Source organism: Aptenodytes forsteri, unplaced genomic scaffold, assembly GCF_000699145.1.
Source record: "Aptenodytes forsteri isolate BGI_AS27 unplaced genomic scaffold, ASM69914v1 Scaffold15, whole genome shotgun sequence".
In the NCBI taxonomy this organism is placed as follows: Eukaryota; Metazoa; Chordata; class Aves; order Sphenisciformes; family Spheniscidae; genus Aptenodytes; species Aptenodytes forsteri.
The window spans coordinates 21,539,807-21,558,882 of NW_008795129.1; the positions used below are offsets into that span (position 1 = coordinate 21,539,807).

The 19,076-nt window shown below is 38.4% G+C and overlaps 1 protein-coding gene across 1 annotated transcript in view; it reads left to right on the forward strand.

Annotated features, from left to right (window-relative positions):
• Positions 1-11,664, forward strand: part of PLPP4 (phospholipid phosphatase 4) — a 59,927-nt gene extending 48,263 nt beyond the window's left edge. The window contains exons 6-7 of the mRNA XM_009278104.1: positions 5,643-5,813; positions 11,465-11,664. Coding sequence (XP_009276379.1) covers positions 5,643-5,813; positions 11,465-11,664 — 371 coding nt within the window. The remainder of the gene's footprint in view (positions 1-5,642; positions 5,814-11,464) is intronic.
• The last annotated feature ends 7,412 nt before the right edge of the window (positions 11,665-19,076 follow it).

The following is a 19,076-nucleotide window of genomic DNA, read 5'->3' on the forward strand; positions in this document are numbered from 1 at the left end:
ACTTCCTTTCGCTTATACCTCAGTAGGTGCTTGTAACAGTGTTTTGCATCAATTCTGCATGTACTTGATTATTGTGAAGCGGGAACAGCGCTTCTTGTGCTGTTGGAGAGCCTTACTGATTTTTTGCCTGTGTAGCACTGTTTATATTTCTCTTCCTATTGTAAGTGTTTTACTGAATAAGGTCCTCAGATGGAGGTGGCCCATGCTGATGGTGGTTTACAATTTGATTGTGGTTTTGTCAGTAAGAACTTCACCAAGTGGTAGGTGTTGAAAGTCCTCTTGCATCCGAGATAATTCTCTTCCTCTATCTTCAGATTATTTCTCTGAAAACTGTACTTTATCCAAACTCACATTCTGGTGCTAACTGGATCGTAATGGTGTGATATATAGGAGGTCAGATGAAAAGATCAGCTGGTCCCTTCTGGCTGCCAACTCTTGTGAACTTTTGGACACTCCTTACTCAGCAAGCTAAATAAGCAGTGTTACCTGCAGAGAAAAACCCCAGTATGCTTTGTGAACTGGACCGACTTAAAGTGGTGACTTCAAGTTGATCGATCTCATACATAACTGGTATTGAAAGGTCTCATTCTGAGAATGGGCATAGGGAATTCATTTTGATGAGCAGGGAGAGACAACGTGCTTGCTCTCTACCGCCCTGCTGGCTTGGATCGTATGACAGAACTTGCATTACAGTCTCTGGATGGTTTATAGCCATGTTGCAAACAAAATCAGTTAGACACTCTTGACTGGCAGGTCTACATAACCAGTAGGTCTACATTATGAAAAAGCAAAACAGCTAGAATAGGTATAAAAAGGAATGGAAATTGATTTAATTTTTCACAAACTAACCTTTATTCATGGGTGAGGGACTTCTAGGTACCATGAATATTATCTGGAGAGTGCGTATGCATTATTAAAGATTCTTTGTAGATAATAGTTTGAAATAAAACCATATAAATACAGAAAAAAACAGTACGTGTGAATTCCAGTGATTCCTTTAAAGAAATCCAAAACATGTATAACATGCACTATGAATCTCAACTCCCTTCAGACTCTGTTCAGAAATGTACAAAGATTTGCAAATCCATGATTTTTACTGGTGTTTAAATAGCCCCATTGGCCCTAAACCAATTATCTGATGCTATGAGCAGATCCAGGAAATGGAAGTAAACAATGAGGGGACAAATCAAAGATTGCTTAATGTGTTTTCCTCTCATTTCAAGTCTTTTATCCCCTTTAAGTTAGCTCATAGCACCTATTCCTGTAAGACTTAAATTTTCCCCTTTCATTCCAAAATTCCCTTCATCTCCGTTAATTTCTTAAGAAACCATAGCTGCCTTATTTAAAGAGAAAAGTTCAATAACAGCTTTCAGAAGGCAGAGGGAGAACAGTGAGGCAGCACAAGCCTCTAGCTAGGGCACAGACCCTGGCTCTCCAGGAGCCACATTTCATCCTTGACTGAGCAAATCCCTTCTGCTCTCTGCACTTCACCTTGCCTCCTTTGCCTTTGTATCTTTAGTTGCTAAGCTTTGTGGGACAGTGTCCTCTCTGTGTGTTTGCTTAGCGCTTAGAATAATGGTAACCTTGTCTCAGCTGAGACCTCTCAGAGCTGCTACAGAGCAATATTCCATTTTCTGTCTTTCAATACGTCCACAAAATCTCCAGTGTTTTATCAGTCCCTGACAGAGCATGTGGCTTGTCTCGGGAAAGGTTTTCCTGTGTTCAGCAACTTGTAGCATCAGGACTTTGATTTGAGTTAGCTATACCAATTGTTTAAAATACCTCATTTCTGTATACTGTGTGTTTGATTCATTCCTTTCTCCTCTTCCAACGCTTCAAATCAGTTAAATATTTCTGTCTGGAATTTGCGTCATCTGTCTTGAGTTAACATTGTTTTAAACTAACAGACTGATTTTCTTATTTTCGTTTTTGCCAATGTCTCCAAAGAGGCCTGGTTGGCATTTTAAGTTGCTCTTGCCTTCTTTATATAAACAGAGTATTAATTTCTTACGATCTGGGAAGAAACCAGCTTAGCAGGAGTATTTGTGTAGATGAGGAACATTGCTTTGCTGATTGTTTGGGATCTGTTGTCTTATGCAGAATGATAACTTTTATTACAATGTTAGGCAGTATGTAATGTATTAGGGCATGTGATGTGTGTGTATATGTGTGTTTGCATTTTCTCTGTGATACAGTGAGGTATTGACTCTAGCTGGTGCAGAAAAAAATTTGCTCAAATACGTTCTACTGATTGACCAATTCTTCTGTGTGAATATCACCTATAGTCCCAGGTTTCTTGAAGAGTGAATTGTTTCTTAATGTTATTGACTGACAACATCTTCAAAATATAGCCATCAAGCAAAGAAGTTGCCTGCCTGGAGTGCACAGCAACCAAGTTGTCTTGGAATATATAGTTCCCTTTATAATGGATACTCCCACATCCCAGAGCGTTTAGCTGTTAATTCCATGTTCTTTCCTGCTGACTCTGCACACACAGGGACTATTGGGTCAAGCAGCTCTTTCTGGATGTGCACGCTCCAGGGTAAGGGAAGTCACAATGTTGCAATGTAAAGCTGCTCTGCAGAATATTAGTTTCATAGCACAAGCTAGAACATCATTATATTACTTTTCTATCTTACATTAGGCATAAGTTCCCCTGGAGGAGTGTTTGTGAGTCTCTTTTCTTCCGGACCTTCAGTTTAGAGGAATGCATCGGCCATCTAAGGCAAAATCTGCCTTTGTGTCTAGTGCAAGTATAGATCTGCTGAACTTCTGTGTTCATTCACGAGCACCTCCTTCTGCAAATGTGGCAAATCCTGATAAAAATGAATTCTGGGGAAATAACTTTTTTAAAATATCACAAGGTTTGCTCTAAAGCCCATTTAGCTAAATCTGCTGCTGCTGTCCACCACACTGACAACTGCAAGTAAAATTGCCTGGCAAATGCTAGTAATCCTGAATACAAGTCTGTGTGAACTGAACACCTACACTATAGTTTGGGCAATATTTCTTTAAGCCCTCAAAATTGCTAGGCATTGTAGACTGTCTGAAAATGAAGCGACAGAGCACTTGATGCTTCTGCCTGGGAATACCATCTTCAGATTTCAGCTCATCTTCTTCTAAAGATCTAAAAAATAATAACCTGGGATGGAAAATGGAAATATGAAAATAAAACTAATTTTTTGAGAGAAAGTATTTGAAAATATTCATTCCAGGATTGCACTTGATTTTGAATATCCAAGACAGATTTAGTTTTGTTCACTCCAGTTACTCAACTGGAAGATGGAATGTTGCAGATGAGTCCTGTCCTTGCAGTCTCAGGTAAGTTTATACATGTCTGCAGAATGGACCACCCTATGTCTGCTCACACAGATGCGAATGTGTGTTGTTAGCCATCCAAAAAAAAAAAAACCCCTATAAAGAGCTGCAGGTCTTTGATACAGAAGACAGTGTCACAAAAATTATCTAGTGCAACAGGAAGAGCACAAAAGAGAGCAGTGTTGTCTTTTGTCATATTCCAGCGGCTAATCTAGCAAATGTAAGAGGCACAAGAGAAAGTGTACGCTGGAAAGAAGAAGAAATGTTTATTTTTGTTTTAAGCGTGTCAGTCTACACTGGGTAATAAGATTTGGAGAGGATGTTTGAAAAGGGAGGGGGGGTATTCCAATTTTCTGAGGTATGTTGTCAGGACTACAGGTTGATTTTTTTCCATGGTGGCTATAGCCTGGTGCTCTGACTATGCATCTGACAGCCTATTTCTGTGTAAGACATGCTACTCTTAGGAAAATACATTCATTTCAAGAATACCATGACATAGAAATGTCAGAAGAAGTGATTTCTTCTTGTTGATAGATAGTCTGAAAGGTAAAGCAAGTTTATATGACTCTCAAAGGTCTGTATGCAAGAAGATAACCCAGTCTGCAAGAAATCTTTTATTTATTCAGGATTGTTTGTTATATTTTAAAGTTTGTCTCCCACTGTCTTCTGACAAGTACAGAATCGGCACTGGTTGAAAAACCTTCTAGGAAACAATATATTTGAAAGACTGGTTTGATGACTAATCAGCATTCTGTCTTGCTCCGCCACATCCAGTCTAAAGAAGTGATTTATTTGTGTGTTTGAAGATGAAATGCAAATCTTGAGTAATTGCATTCAAACAGCTGTGTAGTATAAACTTATGAAACCACTCCATCGTACTGTCAGCTAAAATTGACCATCCCATAGATTTATCAGCAGAACACAAAGTAATTACTTCTTTGTCACATCTAGCATTTGGGAACATGAGGAGGAGGGCATTTGAAAAGCCCTAGCAGGAGATTAGAAAAAAGATGCATGTCTGACCCAGCAGTGATGGTGATTTTACCATTAAATTCACTGATAGCAGAATTAGAACAGAATTTTGTATTACGAATGTGACCTATTACCTCTTATACAGGTGCTTAGATATCACAAAGATAAAAAGTATAAAGGTAGTCAGAAAAAGGATTTCAAATGTTTGGATAAATACTTACAGTTTTGTTATCTGTGCTTTACATGCTTATATTCTATTTTGATCTCTGCAGTCAGGAGCAAAATTGCGTATGACATTGGTGGAGAAAATAGAAGTTATGTTTCACAGAGGTCCCTGTTCAGCCGCAGCACTAATTTTCCTACAGCAAAAAAAATGTTTAAATGTTTTTAAGAAAAATTTAAAAATGCATATTTAAAAAAAAAAATCCATCCAGCATCTCTCTGGAAGGTGAACAGTTGCAAGATGAAATAAGTTCAGTACAGAAACTTGGTGCCTGAGTTCTGTTGTCACTGCCAGTTGAACATGTTCTACAGAAACAGGTTAATGAAACCTAAAAATCTCATTTAAATGTAATTCAATTGCAGTACAAACTGACTGAATCCTTTTCTGTTTTGAACCTTAACTTTTTAGAATAGGTCTAAAATCAGGAAAGATGTGCTGAAAGTTAAGCATGTTAAAGTTAAAATTTGCCTAAATGTTTAATTTAATGTGCAAATAAAATCAGGGATTCTTTTCACAGCCGATGTCTCCTCCAGAGGACAAAGGTGAATTGCTAAAGGAAAAAAAATCCAATTGCTATTGGATAGATGAATATCTAGAGGTACCACAGAATCTGCAGACATGTCAGATTTTGTGAAAGCTGAGTATCTATGGGAAGGAAGTAGATTTGCTTTGCAGCGTTTGCTCGCCTGATTGCTTGCATTGCTACATAGATAACACCAGTGCTGTGGAGAACATACGTACATCATGGATCTTGTGGGAGACTACCTTTTCCCATTCAGCCCCCAAAGTACTGTGTTTTTTTAAAGTTTTTAAGATCATGATTGCTTTATTAAAAAAGAAAAAGAAAACAAAAAAAATACGTAGGCAATTTGCTACATACCTTTAAAATACTAAGTTATAACAGCATCATTTATATGGTTACATAGGAATCACCATTCAAATTATGAAACTCCCTCAATTTTTTGCAGATGGGTCTTCTCAACTTACCTTAGCTCCTAATATCACCCTAGAAAGTCCAAGACACCTCCGCAGTAGAAGGATCTTGCTGTCAGATCTTAAAGGATCTTAAGGGATAGTATCACACAGTGTTAATGACAAAATACTGTAACTCTGTGTTTTTCTTTATCAGTTGCATTTTCAGGCCTTGGCTTTACCACCTTCTACTTAGCTGGAAAGTTACACTGCTTCACGGAAAATGGCCGGGGGAAGAGCTGGCGGCTTTGTGCAGCAATTCTCCCGCTCTACTGTGCCATGATGATTGCCCTGTCACGTATGTGTGATTACAAACATCACTGGCAAGGTGAGCCATGGAGATGCCTTTTTTCTACTTTTTTTTTTTTTAGCCCTGTATTTCTTTGATTTTTTTTTCATTAAAATCACATGAGTTACAACATGATAGTATGCTAGATTTTCCTTGCTCCTGGATTGATGATGAGGGTTTCAATGTCTGAAAATACTGCAGGGGACCTTTACCGTTCTGTATTTTTATACACACAATGTACATCATCATACTTACATACAAATCTACATCAGTGGGTTTTTTACATCATCATTCTTTACAAATATACATCGGTGCCATAGCTGTCTTGGAGGAATCCAGCTGTAGGCTGGATCTGGCCCATCAGAGTAGCTCTGTCGTGTGGCCTAGTCCTTGCCTACTGCTTTTCCAGGTACCTGCTAGGTACCTGTTGGGTACGTGAGTAATTGCTAATACGTGGTTGCATGTGCATTAGACTAGACTGAAGCACCTGTGTGTAGCTAGTCATTGCAAAGATGCACTCAGTCATTTGTCTACATTCTGGTCATTTGATGCACATGATGTAATACACTGTTTTTCATTCAAATCAAAGTATATTGGGCATGAGGTGGGTTCATGGCCCCTCCTTGAGAAGTATAGAAACATTGCATACCAAGCTACATAGCACAGGTTGTAACAGATTCTGCCCATACTGAAAACCTTGCTGCAAAGTTTGATGTTTTCTGTTCTCTTAATTTTTTTGGCTGAGGTTGTAATTGCTCCCGTGGTGTCAATTCCACACTTTCCGAAGTCAGGTCCTACTTAAGGAAGATAAATGTTTCATCTTCTTGTTACATCCTATTAAAAATTATTTTCCATAGCTACGGGCTGCAAATATTTCAAGGCTGATATTTAGTTACACTGTCTGGATGTTAGCGTGATGGATTCAGTATGGTACCGTACATGTGGTACCAATGCATGTTCATTAATTTGTAACTGCAAATAAATGCTGAATGCATTCAATATGGATGAGTGGGTCACTGAAGCAGCATGCAGTGTCTTTCTTGATCATAAAGTGCAACCACAAAGCTAAAGAAACCTGCCACACAATCTTAAACCTTACCTATGTGAGGGAATGACAGTTATTGACAGAATGGGAGATGGCTTGTAAGACTCTAACATCAGCATTTGACCATTTGATATGTGGGTGAGTTGTATAAAATGTCTGCTCTTGGATGCACCTGCATCCTTAAAAGTCTACATATAATGAGCAACAGGGGATATTCTTAAGTGAAGCATCAACAGTCTGAAGGATGCTTAATCCTAATCTCTTTTTCATTTACTTCTTATTGTTTCTAGTGGAAACTTCGAATCTTCATATTTATGTGAGCATTCTCATGTAAATGAGGCATTATTACAATACAATGTAACTAGAGCAGATACCTTTCAGGAGGTTTCTTAGTGAGGTTGAATTAACTAGCACTGACCTTCATAGCTTCAGGGCTATGCCGCAGCATCCTCTCTTCCCTCACGGTAGGCACTTCCAGAGTGTGACAACAGTCGGACCATCTGTCACAGGAAGACTGTTGTCTCAGAGTCCTTTAAAATTCAGGTGTGAGATGTAACGGATATAGAAGGCTATGCTATTTACTAATTACACACTTATATTACTAAGTTACAATTCTATGACTTCATTCTATTAAGTCAAAATTATACCACACCTTACCCTCCCACACTGAGTCTTTCAGACATGGACCTGGTAGAGTCTGGCAGGTTGTCCACATGGCTTCCTTCCAGCGTCCGCAGGTCAGTCCACTACTGTCTGTCAGCATCTACACTTTCACTGTCAGAAAATCCTACCATCTATTATTTCTTCTACCATTTCTTGACCCTCTTTTTCGCTGCCTTTGTACCTGCCTTTCTCCACTCATGTCTCCTCCTAAGTAAACCAGCCTGTAATTACTTTTTCCCTGTTTATCCCCATATTCCTATGAGAAATACCAGACTTGGTATTTCTGATACTGTTACGTAGGTCATCTTGGCTTTATGTGGTATTGCTGGTATGGTACTGCTGGCCTTGCAAACTATACTCCCCTCAAGGTCCTGAGCGCTCCTTTCAGTTATCTGCTTCATACTGGTTATATATTATTTACGTGTTTTCTAAGACGTATCATTCTGTTGGTTCCTCTACATAGTTTCAATTAAGTACAGCATCTCTCTGTCCCACTGAGCATTTCTTATCTCAAACTGCAGTCAGCATACCAGAGCAAGACTCATCCATGCTTTTTCTTGTTCTGTTTTTTGTGTTCGTGCAGCATCCTGTTCTCCCATAGCTGCTTAATCACCAACCATTAACCTTGGCATGTTCTTAAGCAGTCTCCTGGTTTCCTGCAGAGGCCTTGTCTTACTACAGGGCTCGTTACTCTTCTTTGCTCACCGACACTCGGAGTCGGAGACAGCCTCCAGCACAAAGCTGCTGAATGTGAGGTGCGTGCCTTGTCAGGCTGGCAGGCGGGACAGACAGCAGAGTTACGAAGCTCATGCTCAATGTGTGACACTTGGCTGGTTTGAACTCCCTGTTAAAAATAGAGCGAGAGGAGTGTAAATGAATGTGAATAGGAGTGTACAGGTTTACTCTCAAGTTTTGAACACATTTGCAGTTTGTACTATCTCTTGCCAAGAGTAAGAATTATTTTTGTACTGAAACATGTGCCATGAAGCAGATTAGTATGGTTATGTTATACATGATAGAAGAAAACTACACCCAAGGGGTTGTGACTGTGTCCACTACAGCTGCTTATATTTTTGTCTTTGAAGTTTAAGGAGATGGAGCTGAGAACTCAGCTCTTCCCAAACTAAGAACAGGGCTGGCAGACATTATCCTGCAGGTGACCTATGCTTTTACCTGAAAAAAGTGCATTCCCAAGGGAGAGACTAGTTCACTCTGCAATATACAGCACAGAAGCTCAGGCCTCATCTTTTATGCTCAGCAGAGTCAATTGATTGTGTTAAATTACTTATGGTGGCTTTGTGATAGACTCTTAACTATGCTGTGGGGAATGAACAAGGACCATCAATATAATGTCCAAGACTTAGCATACTGTAGGTGAAAGATGGAGTATCCTTACATTAAAAGCCATTGAGTGGGCTCAGAACGTTAATATTATGAGTACTTTGTGAGCTCCCTTCAGTTTGGCTGGAAAATGTAGTATTCAAGATCTTAGTGTTGGTATTAATGAAATATCCTAATATTCACCATGAATCGTGAATGTATTGACTCCTTTTAAGTCTCTAGATCTCTGTATAGGCTTATAACTCTGAAAATGCTAATTTACTCATTAAATAAGTGGAAATTTTGTATGAAAAAAGTAAAGATAAATACTGAGACTGAAAGAATATTCTTTTTCCTTTATGGACAAAGGCAAAAAAAAAGAAAAAAAAAAGGAAGCTGTGGCTACCATGAGCTCAAACAAAACACAGAATTGTTGTCTTCAAAAACAGGAGTCAAAATAGCTGCCTGTGTGTTTGCTCAGTACTCCCAGTCAAGGTCAGTAAGCTAGAAATCTTTGGCATAAATCAGGTAGTGAATTTGTATTACTGTGGTGCCCAAACTGAGGCCCAGAGTTGCATAATTTGCATGTAAGTATTTTGAAAGAAATTATCTAGGCAAGTTTTCAGCAAGTCTTGAAATATTGGGGAACTTATAGAGGACTGGCAGAAATCTGGTGTTTCTCTGTAATTAAAAAGAGTAATCACAGGCTTGACCTCATTGTTAAGCAAAATAAGAAAGCAGCTGGAACAGGATTCAATCAACCACAGTTAAAGCAGGGTAATCTGAGAATTGCAACCGACACAGGTTTATAGAAAATGAATCTTATCATAATAACTATATATTTTAGTTGATTGATATTGTAATAGTATACCATAGTGAAAATTCTTGCCCTTGGTACCTTTTGTACCATGACAGTTTGACAGGAACAGTCCGAATGGTACAAAATCAGTCAGCTACCAGTATGAGTAGGATAAGCTTCTGTCTGCTTGCAAATACTGTGTACGCACAATCACCTTTTAAAATCTTACTTGAGTCTCTACTACATTTGTTTGTGATAGATTTATGTCCTTTTGCGTGTAGGAAGAGAACACAGGATTAGAAGGGATATCCTAGGTCGTTCAGTCTAGTCCTCTTCCTCAACAGACAACTGTGACTTGTAATCACATCCTTAAATTTATCCATCTCAATCTTAAATTTTTCAGGTTTTCTTGCCCTAGCTATTCCTGCTAAAAGGCTCTTCAGAATCTCACTCCTCCAATGATTGCAAGCCATTTATTACCCACTGAAAATTGAACAATATGCCCTTTGTCCTAATATATACTAGACTGACAAACTAGGGCATTTAATCCATATTTAACTATTTTAGACAAAAATAATTTGTATTGATTAACCCTTCTTTGTCATTAAACTCAATGATTAGCTATTTTTATTACACTGTGGTTTCTTTGTAACTGAAAGTAAAATACAGAAACACGGGTATACGCAGATGATATGGTGCTTAGTAGCCTTGTTAAAATAAAACATGGTGTCAAGTCATATCCTAGCCAGTGCCTTTTGCCTCACTTTCATTATTGTTTGCGTTCGAATCTGAGGCTTTCAAACTCAGTGTGTATTTTCAGTGAAGTTTTGCTCTGGTTGCTTGAAAATGAAACACAAGATCAGGCAAGTATATTAGCAAGAAGCAAGGAGAACCTGACAACAGAACAAATCCTCTTACCCTTCAGGTGCTATGCAGTTTCCATGGAAAACTTAAAATTGCCCATGTGTGAGAGCTGCAAATATCTCATTCAATGGCCTGATTTTATTTTATCTTATTTTATTTTCTGGTAGGAGTATGGGATAGTAAATAGCATCAAAGAAAGATATTGAAAAAGTGTTAAATCAGTTAACAGGCATGCTTAGTCTTTGACCTTTCAGGTGCTTTTAGGAAGAATTCACCCGGCTTGAAATTGTTCTTAACAGCTGTCTTTCTGAGGGGCCTTTCAGGAGCTGCAAGTGAAATGAATTGTAGCTACAGTGGCCGACTTCCTGAAGGAAGATAATTTTCCATCCTACATCCTACCTGCTCCCTGTCTGCATTGGAGAATGCCTTCTGGAATACAAACCAGTCAAAAGTAGATCTGGCATTTTAGCTGCCATCTTTCCTGGGGTTAGTTAGGCAGAGACAAGGAGCAGACTGTAGTCAGCGCAATAGTTGGAGGTGTACCTGTCAGCGGGAGAGCTCTGGATGCTGTAAACAGCATAGTTCAACTGTATTGTTCGTAAATAGAAATCCTGGTGGTGGTCATTGTAAATCATGGCAAACTGAAAGAAGACATGTGGGTTGCTTACCCTTAAAGGCTGGTCAACAGTGAGCTGGAACATCATCAATGTTTAATGCCCCATGGAAACCATTCTATTTCCCTTGTTCATCTCCTGAAACATAGCCAACCATTTATGTTTTGGGTATTCAAAATGTTGGAGATGTCCTCCCAAAAATATTGATTTTATGTGTTCTACGTGATTGTGGTATTCGGCTCCAAATTCTTTATGAAAATTTGAGGTTCACCTTTTCTGGATTAAACACTTCCAGGTCAACCAAAGGTCTTTTATTTACAGTTGTCACTACTGGCTGTCCTTTCCATGGTAACATACTTCTGGTTTTATTGCTTTTCTTATCTAGATGCTTTCGTTGGAGGGATCATTGGCCTCATTTTTGCTTATATTTGCTACAGACAACACTACCCTCCTTTGGGTAATACAGCTTGTCACAAATCTTACGTCAGCCTGCTAGATCAGAACCCTGTGAAGAAAGAAGAGAGACCTACAGCAGATAATGCTACTGGCCTGCCTCTAGAGGGAATAACTGAAGGTCCTGTATGACTTTAAGAAATGTGCAGAATGAACTTTTAGCCTTCTCACATTTCCTCCAAACTGGTCTCTTAACACAGTGTTTCTTACTGTACATGTTTTTTCTTTTGTTTCTTTCCTTTTTATAAAGAAAAGTGAAATATTTTATTTTTAATGCCATAATATCATCATACTTTTAAAGTTAAATTTTCAGTTCATATCGACTTACTGAATTACCTGTTTTCAGCCTACTGCAAACAGATAGACTACTTGAGGGAAGGGGAAAGACCATTAATAAAAACAATCCCATGTGAAGAATGGTTAAGAGAGTAATTTTAAGAAGGTGTCATTGAGGATAGGGTAGATCTGGAAACAGATTTTCTGAAGTACTGAGTGTCTCCTAGAAAGTTCTGGTCATCTTCAGCACTCATTGATTTTGATGTGTGATGAGTACACACAGCACTTTTCATCAGATGTTCAGCATCTGTTGTGGCCAGCCACTTCTTTATATAATTTGATAAGTTGGGCATCATCCTAATGTTTAACTTGTTGCCTTCTAACATAAAAATATCCACATGCTGGTAGAACTTCGTATTAATTGTCAAGTTTTGACAAGGTCATTCTGAGCTACTAATGATCAAGCAACCGAAAGGTATGAATGGTTTAAGTGTTTGTAAGAGCCAAGCCTCGTGCATTAGTAGTTCCACAGGATGATGCTGACATTCAAGAAATTCCACACTGTTAAAATTATCAGCTTGCAATAACATATATGTTCATAGGATGGATTAGAAACTTGGTATTACATCATTAGCAATTTTTTGAGAGCTCTTGCAGTAATTACCATCAAAACAAATGAAGTCTTTAAAACAAATTTTAAAAATCCTAAAACTGTGAGGATAAAGAAACACAATGTTTTCTGTGAATCTTGGTGTGCCACATTCATTCTTGTGTAGTGACTCACTGCAGCATTGGTGATCTAAAGAAATGCAAAGATTTTCATTTGTGACTTTGGGCGCACAACCATGAATGCTTGTGGTGGTCTCCAGCACTGTAACATATACAGAGGAATGCTGGAGACAGTTTTCCACTAGACCCATTCCACATTTTCAGCTCATCATGTTCTTGAGCGTGGTGTTTGCGAAGGTTGGCTTGGTACCTGAATTGAAACTCACCTGAATCAAAACACTGTTGGTATGAAGAAGATTACTAAGTGTATGACTTTAGTTAATTTATTATTAGTAGGATCCTGTTTTGTTATGTATGCGCTATGCAGTATACATCACATTCCTGTGAAATGATGTACCTTCGGATGGCAAAATGTCAGATTCCAGAATTTTTTTCTTAGATATCCTGTGAAAATGCAGGCAAATGTTCCAGACCACATCTTGGCAGTTGAACATTTCTTAGCCGGAGCTGCTGGTTAAAGCAATCAAGATAGCGTTGATCAATGACCATTATTACGGTGCTTTAGACTGGAGGAGACTGCTGCCATAATTATAATTTATGTATTCCTGTTGGAATATGTATTGGCCTTGCAGGCATTTTGTGATTCAAACAGCTCAATGTCTTTATGTAAGGCTTGTCATTTACTTTTCTCAAAGGTAAGCTTTGTAGATATTTTGAGAAGAGCTACTTCCTGATTGGCAACACTTGAATTTTTATAGAAAGCAAGTAAATTAGAATCCCTTTAAAAATAAATGTAATAATTGTGTACAAGAGGATGCAACCATACTATATAGAAACTTATATGATATTTGGAGGTAACTATAAATAGGAAATGACATTAAGAAATGGAATGTAATAGGCATGAACCCAGGAGGGTTCTGTAGAAATTAGGCCCGACCTACTTGTAAAACTGATACCAGTTTGACTGCATCAGTTAGAGGTAGGATTTTTTACTGACAGTTACATTATTCTGAGCTCTAGAATAGAGACAGTTACCCAAACATAACTGTGTTTTTGCTGGTGTATATATGCTAGTTCACAAAACTAGCATCAGCAAAGCAAAATTATTCTGACATTGCATTTGCACTGGATTTGACAGAACACTTCTCTAGTGTGACTGAGGTCTTGTTCTAGAAATCCACACAGTTTAGTGGAGGTTTAATCTTTCTATAAAGTTTTTAAACCATCCTACAGAATTCTATAACAGGGATATCATTTTCTATTACTTCATATGGGAGGATTAATGAAAGCCCTAGAGTAAGGGTATCATGTCTTTACATCGTGTAGGGCTTAGCCATTAGCTTTTTCTTTCAGCAGGAACCCTAGTCTTCCAGGTTATATGCAAATGTTAAAAAAAATCTTAAATCAAAATTAGAAGTTTAATACTGATGCATAGAGCATTTTGCATGTTTTTATATAGATCTGGCTTATTCTCAAAAATGAGTGGGGCGGGGCCTCCTTCTATGCTGTACACATTCCCAGTATTTTAATGGCTTTTGATACAAACAAGCTATCTTCTTTGGGATGGGGAAAGCTTATGCAGCCCTCAAATGAGTAGTGGGCTCGTTAAAAGATTGGAATATGAAGTGTAATGCAGCATAAATACTTACGTTGCAAGAGTAATTGGTGAACTTTGCAAAGCAGTAAAGAATAACATATTTTAATGGGAATAATTAAATTGAAAGTCATAAAATAGACAATGTAAAAGCTTTGATTAAAATGTAATTAAAATTATGAAAGACTTAATGAAGTGAAACTTGTGGAGGGATCTGTAGGCGCTGTAATTACCAGTGCAAAGTCAGTGTAGGGAAGGCATTTTTGTGAATCAATGTATTTTAATCTCATGCTTTCTCAATGTGAAGGAAATGTAATGTTGTAATGCACCAATAAAACAACACATGAATGTGGGTTTGTACATCTGTGTGTTATCATTTTTTTGAGAAGAATAAAAGTTACCAAGTTAGTTTCATTAATAAACCACATGGAGTATTACAAAAAAACAAGCCCTAATGTGACTGCATTATTGATAAACAACAGTTCCAAAAGTCATTACTGATACCACTAAAATGGATCAGCCTTCCTCCTTTAACCAAAATACACTATCCAACTTTTATCCAGGAAAATGTACAGTGTAATTCTGCAAGGTTGAAATTTTGAAATATTCAACCAGCTACACTGCAACAGCTCCCTTTCATCTGTCAAGTTCTATATATCAAATAATACTAGGAGTGCCACAATAACAAATGTGGTTAGACTAGAAAAGAATAAAAAAATCTAGTAGAACATAGCAGAAATATCCTGAAACCAAGATAAGCACGAGATTGCGAACCAGTCAGCAAAATGTTCCCGTAGTGAATGCATATCTCAGGCAATGTGTTAGGAATAGAGCTGGAGCATTTATGCTGATTCATTCTCAGATTTTGTTGTGTGCAATTTAGTCTGATTTGGCCCTCTGTTCTTTCCCTGTGCATACTGCAAGTTCTTTCTATTTAATGTGAAAAAAAGAACCTCATCTTCCCTTCTTTCTTTCCATAACTAAAATATACTGTACTACGGATTTAAAAAAAAATAGATTTTAAAAAAGCCTTATTTTTTTTTCATGGTACTAAAATTCCATTGACTTCAGTGGAACTGCTCTGGATCACTAAGCACATCATATCCAGCAGGTGGAATAAAGCCTTCACAGAGTTTTTGCTCGCACTCATACATTTTTATGAGTATAATTAGCAAAATACCGCAACTAATTTGTCTGCAATTGTGTTTTCTTGTGTTAGCATATATCTCTCCTGAGTTAGAAAACTGTTGGGTTCCTCTGACCTAGCGGAAGGGGTAAAGTCTTGAACACAGCAGCACCAGGATGATGGGAGTGAAAAGGTTAGACACATGTTTCTGTTGCCTTTGATGTTCAGAATGTGTTCAGAATTGCCGCAGGCAATAGGTAACAATGATTATAAAATTTCTGTATTACCTGCTCACCAGTGTTACTGCTTACAGTAATACTGTGCCGGCTGGGACAAATACAGTACGGGTCCTGTATTGAAGAGTTATGCTATGTTTATATTAATTCATGGAAAGAAGACAGAAATTCTTCTCTTCATTACACCAGTGTAAACACTGCTGTATTGCATGGAGTTACTTCATAATAATACTCTTTTATCAAAGCAATATTTGAGATTTTGGTCTTCTGTCACTGTTGTCTTTCTTCCAGTAAACTCTCACCAACCTAAATGTGAAAAGGAGAGCCTATAGTCCCTTTCCAGGCACATGTGTTATATTGCAGTAGTCATCCTGTTGTGGGTGTGCTCTAAACAAAGTAAAGTTTCAGGGCTGGTGTGCCTGAACATTTGGCTTGGGAAGGATGGTCTAGAGATTCACAGTTACCATTTCAATAGGGCAGGAGAAAATCAACCACACTGAAGTATCATTGCTTCACCTTCAGGGTCCATCTGTATAACAGAGAATAGAGATGTTTAAAAGCTGCATGAATGTCTGTTCTTGATCCTATACACCCTCATAACAGATAATTTCTTTCTTGCAAGAGGAAATGCTAAACACTTGTTATTTTTCTCCAGAATTCTCATTGACCAAAGAGTCTAAGCATCCTCTCTGGATGTTCCAGTGTTTTTCTCTTAATTTTTTTCTCAATTCTCTTAGAAAGGCAATTATACATATAGGCAGCTCCCTTTATTAAGAACACCTTGAAAAATTCAGAACAGTATAAATGAATTTAAAAAATTAAGCATATAAATCAAAATTCACAAAATTTGCAAAGTTCAGTTTTACGCAGAGAAAGCAAAAGTATCTCATGCTGTTCAAATGTTATTTGTAACTATGCATTCAGTAGGATTGGTAATCTTTAGGTAATGCTGTAAAATAAAATTCAAGGTGTGCTCTTATGCTTTAAGACCAAAAAGAACAAAATTATATAAATAAACAACAGGATAGCTAGTGGATTAGACACAATGTAAAGATCAGTTAGAAATAGTTCCAAATTAGTTAATTGAATTGACTCTATTTTAAATACAAAATTAAAGCATCTACCAGGGTTTTATTCCCACAGTTTAAAGTGTATCTTAAAATTGCTAAGCAGGACCATATTGTTGAACAGTTAGAATTAACACCCGCAGGCATAACCTATAGGCATTTTCCATATTACTATTTCCCAGCTTTACAAGGTATATGATCTCATCTACTATCATCTGGTAAGCAGAATTTCTACATTGCTCTCCTAAGAGGCTAAAACTACATTAGAAGTTTCCAGTAGGATACACCCGGTTTCATACAGTTTATTATATAGAGAACTCCTGTTCTACAGGTGTGCAAATCATTCCCTGATCAGGAACGTGCTCTGAACAGAGAGAAAACATTATCATTTTGCCATTGAGGTAAAACTTGCTCAACATGTATAAAATGTATAAAATTAAAGTGACAAGACTGGGCGGATAATTCCTGATACACTGAATTGAACTGAGATTCCTTTACAGACGCCTGGCACATTGGCTGAGATCTACAGGATTTTTGCTTAAACTTGCAGAGATAGCCAAGAAATCATAATTCATACCATTCAGGCCAGATTTGAATCATGTTTAAACCCAGGTAACTATACTAAAGGCATCTGAGCTGCAATAGATGTACACTGAAGTTACAGAAGGAAAGAGCTGCCCATTATTATTTTGCTGTCAGATTCTGAGAAAACTTTCCAAAGGGAAAACATTTGGGGGTAGCCCGCATTGTGCAATCTGTGTAGCAAAGTATGAATGGGGCATGAAATAGAAAATCCTCCTCGCTCAGTGCTTTGACTTGATAAAAACAACACAGCGATGCATTCAACCAGTTCATGAGTTTTGCAATATGTCAAGCATGAAACACAATTCAGCCAGCTATGTAAACCTTAAACCTTTGGACTGAATTTCTCTCTTTGTTCGCCAAAAAAGCTCTTAATTTCGCTGGCAGCTTTACAGCTGTCATCTGTTACTCTGTCGACTTACTAGAATTTAACACTTGATACGAAGACTCAGTTCACATAGTCTGAAACATGTTTATGTCCAGGAGTGGGTGGGGCTGGGCACACGGAGGCTCTGTTTTTTATTCCAATGTTTATATACGGTTCACTTTTATTTGGCCTCTTGTTCACAGGTATAACTGTGCTTTTTAGTTACCCGCCATGTCCTCTGAGCAACTTCAGGTCCCTTCTTGTTCTTTTCATCTCCAGAGCAGCTACTCTACTGATGAAGGGAGTGGGAAGAGAAGTGTTTGCTGACATCTACAGATACCTTCTCCTGGATGGTGTCTGTCTCCCTCCTCTCCCTCTTCCATCCTCTCTACATTAGAGGATTTCAAAGTGGTCTTCTCTGTTGTTTTGCTGTCTATTCTCTTATTCCTGTTTGAAAACTGCCTTTTTCTGAAGTCACAGCTTTAGTCAGCTTGATATACACAACAGACACCCCTCCTTTGGGGCACTGATTTAATTCATAGACTGGAATGGTTTGACCTAACATTTGCAACTCTGTTATTGCCACACAGGGAAAGCAGCCAGCAGTTACTTTAGGATCAACTGTTTGGGTTAACACTCACTCTTGGTGTAAATGAGATAAACGGGCTGACACTAAGGGATCTGCACACGTAGATCAACACCAGTGAAATAGCTCACAGGATCACAAACGCTGCAACTTGAAAGAGTCTGCCCTGTGCTTCCCTGCCCCTTCTGGGTTAAGCAATGCAGTGCTGTTCTCCAGTCACCCAGCATGCAGAATGGAAATATCTGCCCAATCTGCATGAAACGCATTCCAGACCTGCTCTGTGAGTGGGAAAAAAAAAGTCTCTCTCTCTTACCAGCCTCTGCTGCCGCTGCCCTAAGGAAGCCTGTAAGAGGAAACACTAAGTTTAGATCTGCACATTGGAAAATCTCAGGAATGGAAAAATCTGGAATGCTTGCACTTCCTATGAATAACAAACAGAGAAATTGAGACCTCTGAGTAGCAGTAGTCATACTGGGGCTAAACAAATTAATAACAGGAAACCGCTGAAATAAAATAGCCTGCAATATTAAGAATGAAATACATATGTATAATAACCTGTCCCAGCTTAATCCCTTTCACAGACACTTATCCCGGAGTGGGAGCTTTTAGTATTTGGGGTTAACAGTCGGCCTTCTGACTACTACCCGGTGTTGGTTATACAGGCTGGCAGTGATGAAGTTCCAGAGAGAAGTCCTGAAGCGATCAAAAGGGACTTCAGGGCACTGGGGCGACTGGTTGAAGGATCGGGAGCACAGGTAGTGTTTTCCTCAATCCCTACAGTGGCAGGGAAGAATACTGAAAGGAACAGGAAAACACACCTGATCAACACGTGGCTCAGGGGCTGGTGCCATCGGAGGAATTTTGGCTTTTTTGATCACGGGGAGGTTTACATGGCACAGGGCCTGCTGGTGACAGATGGAGTCCAGCTGTCTCACAGGGGGAAAAGGATCCTCGCTCATCAATTGGCAGGGCTCATTGAGA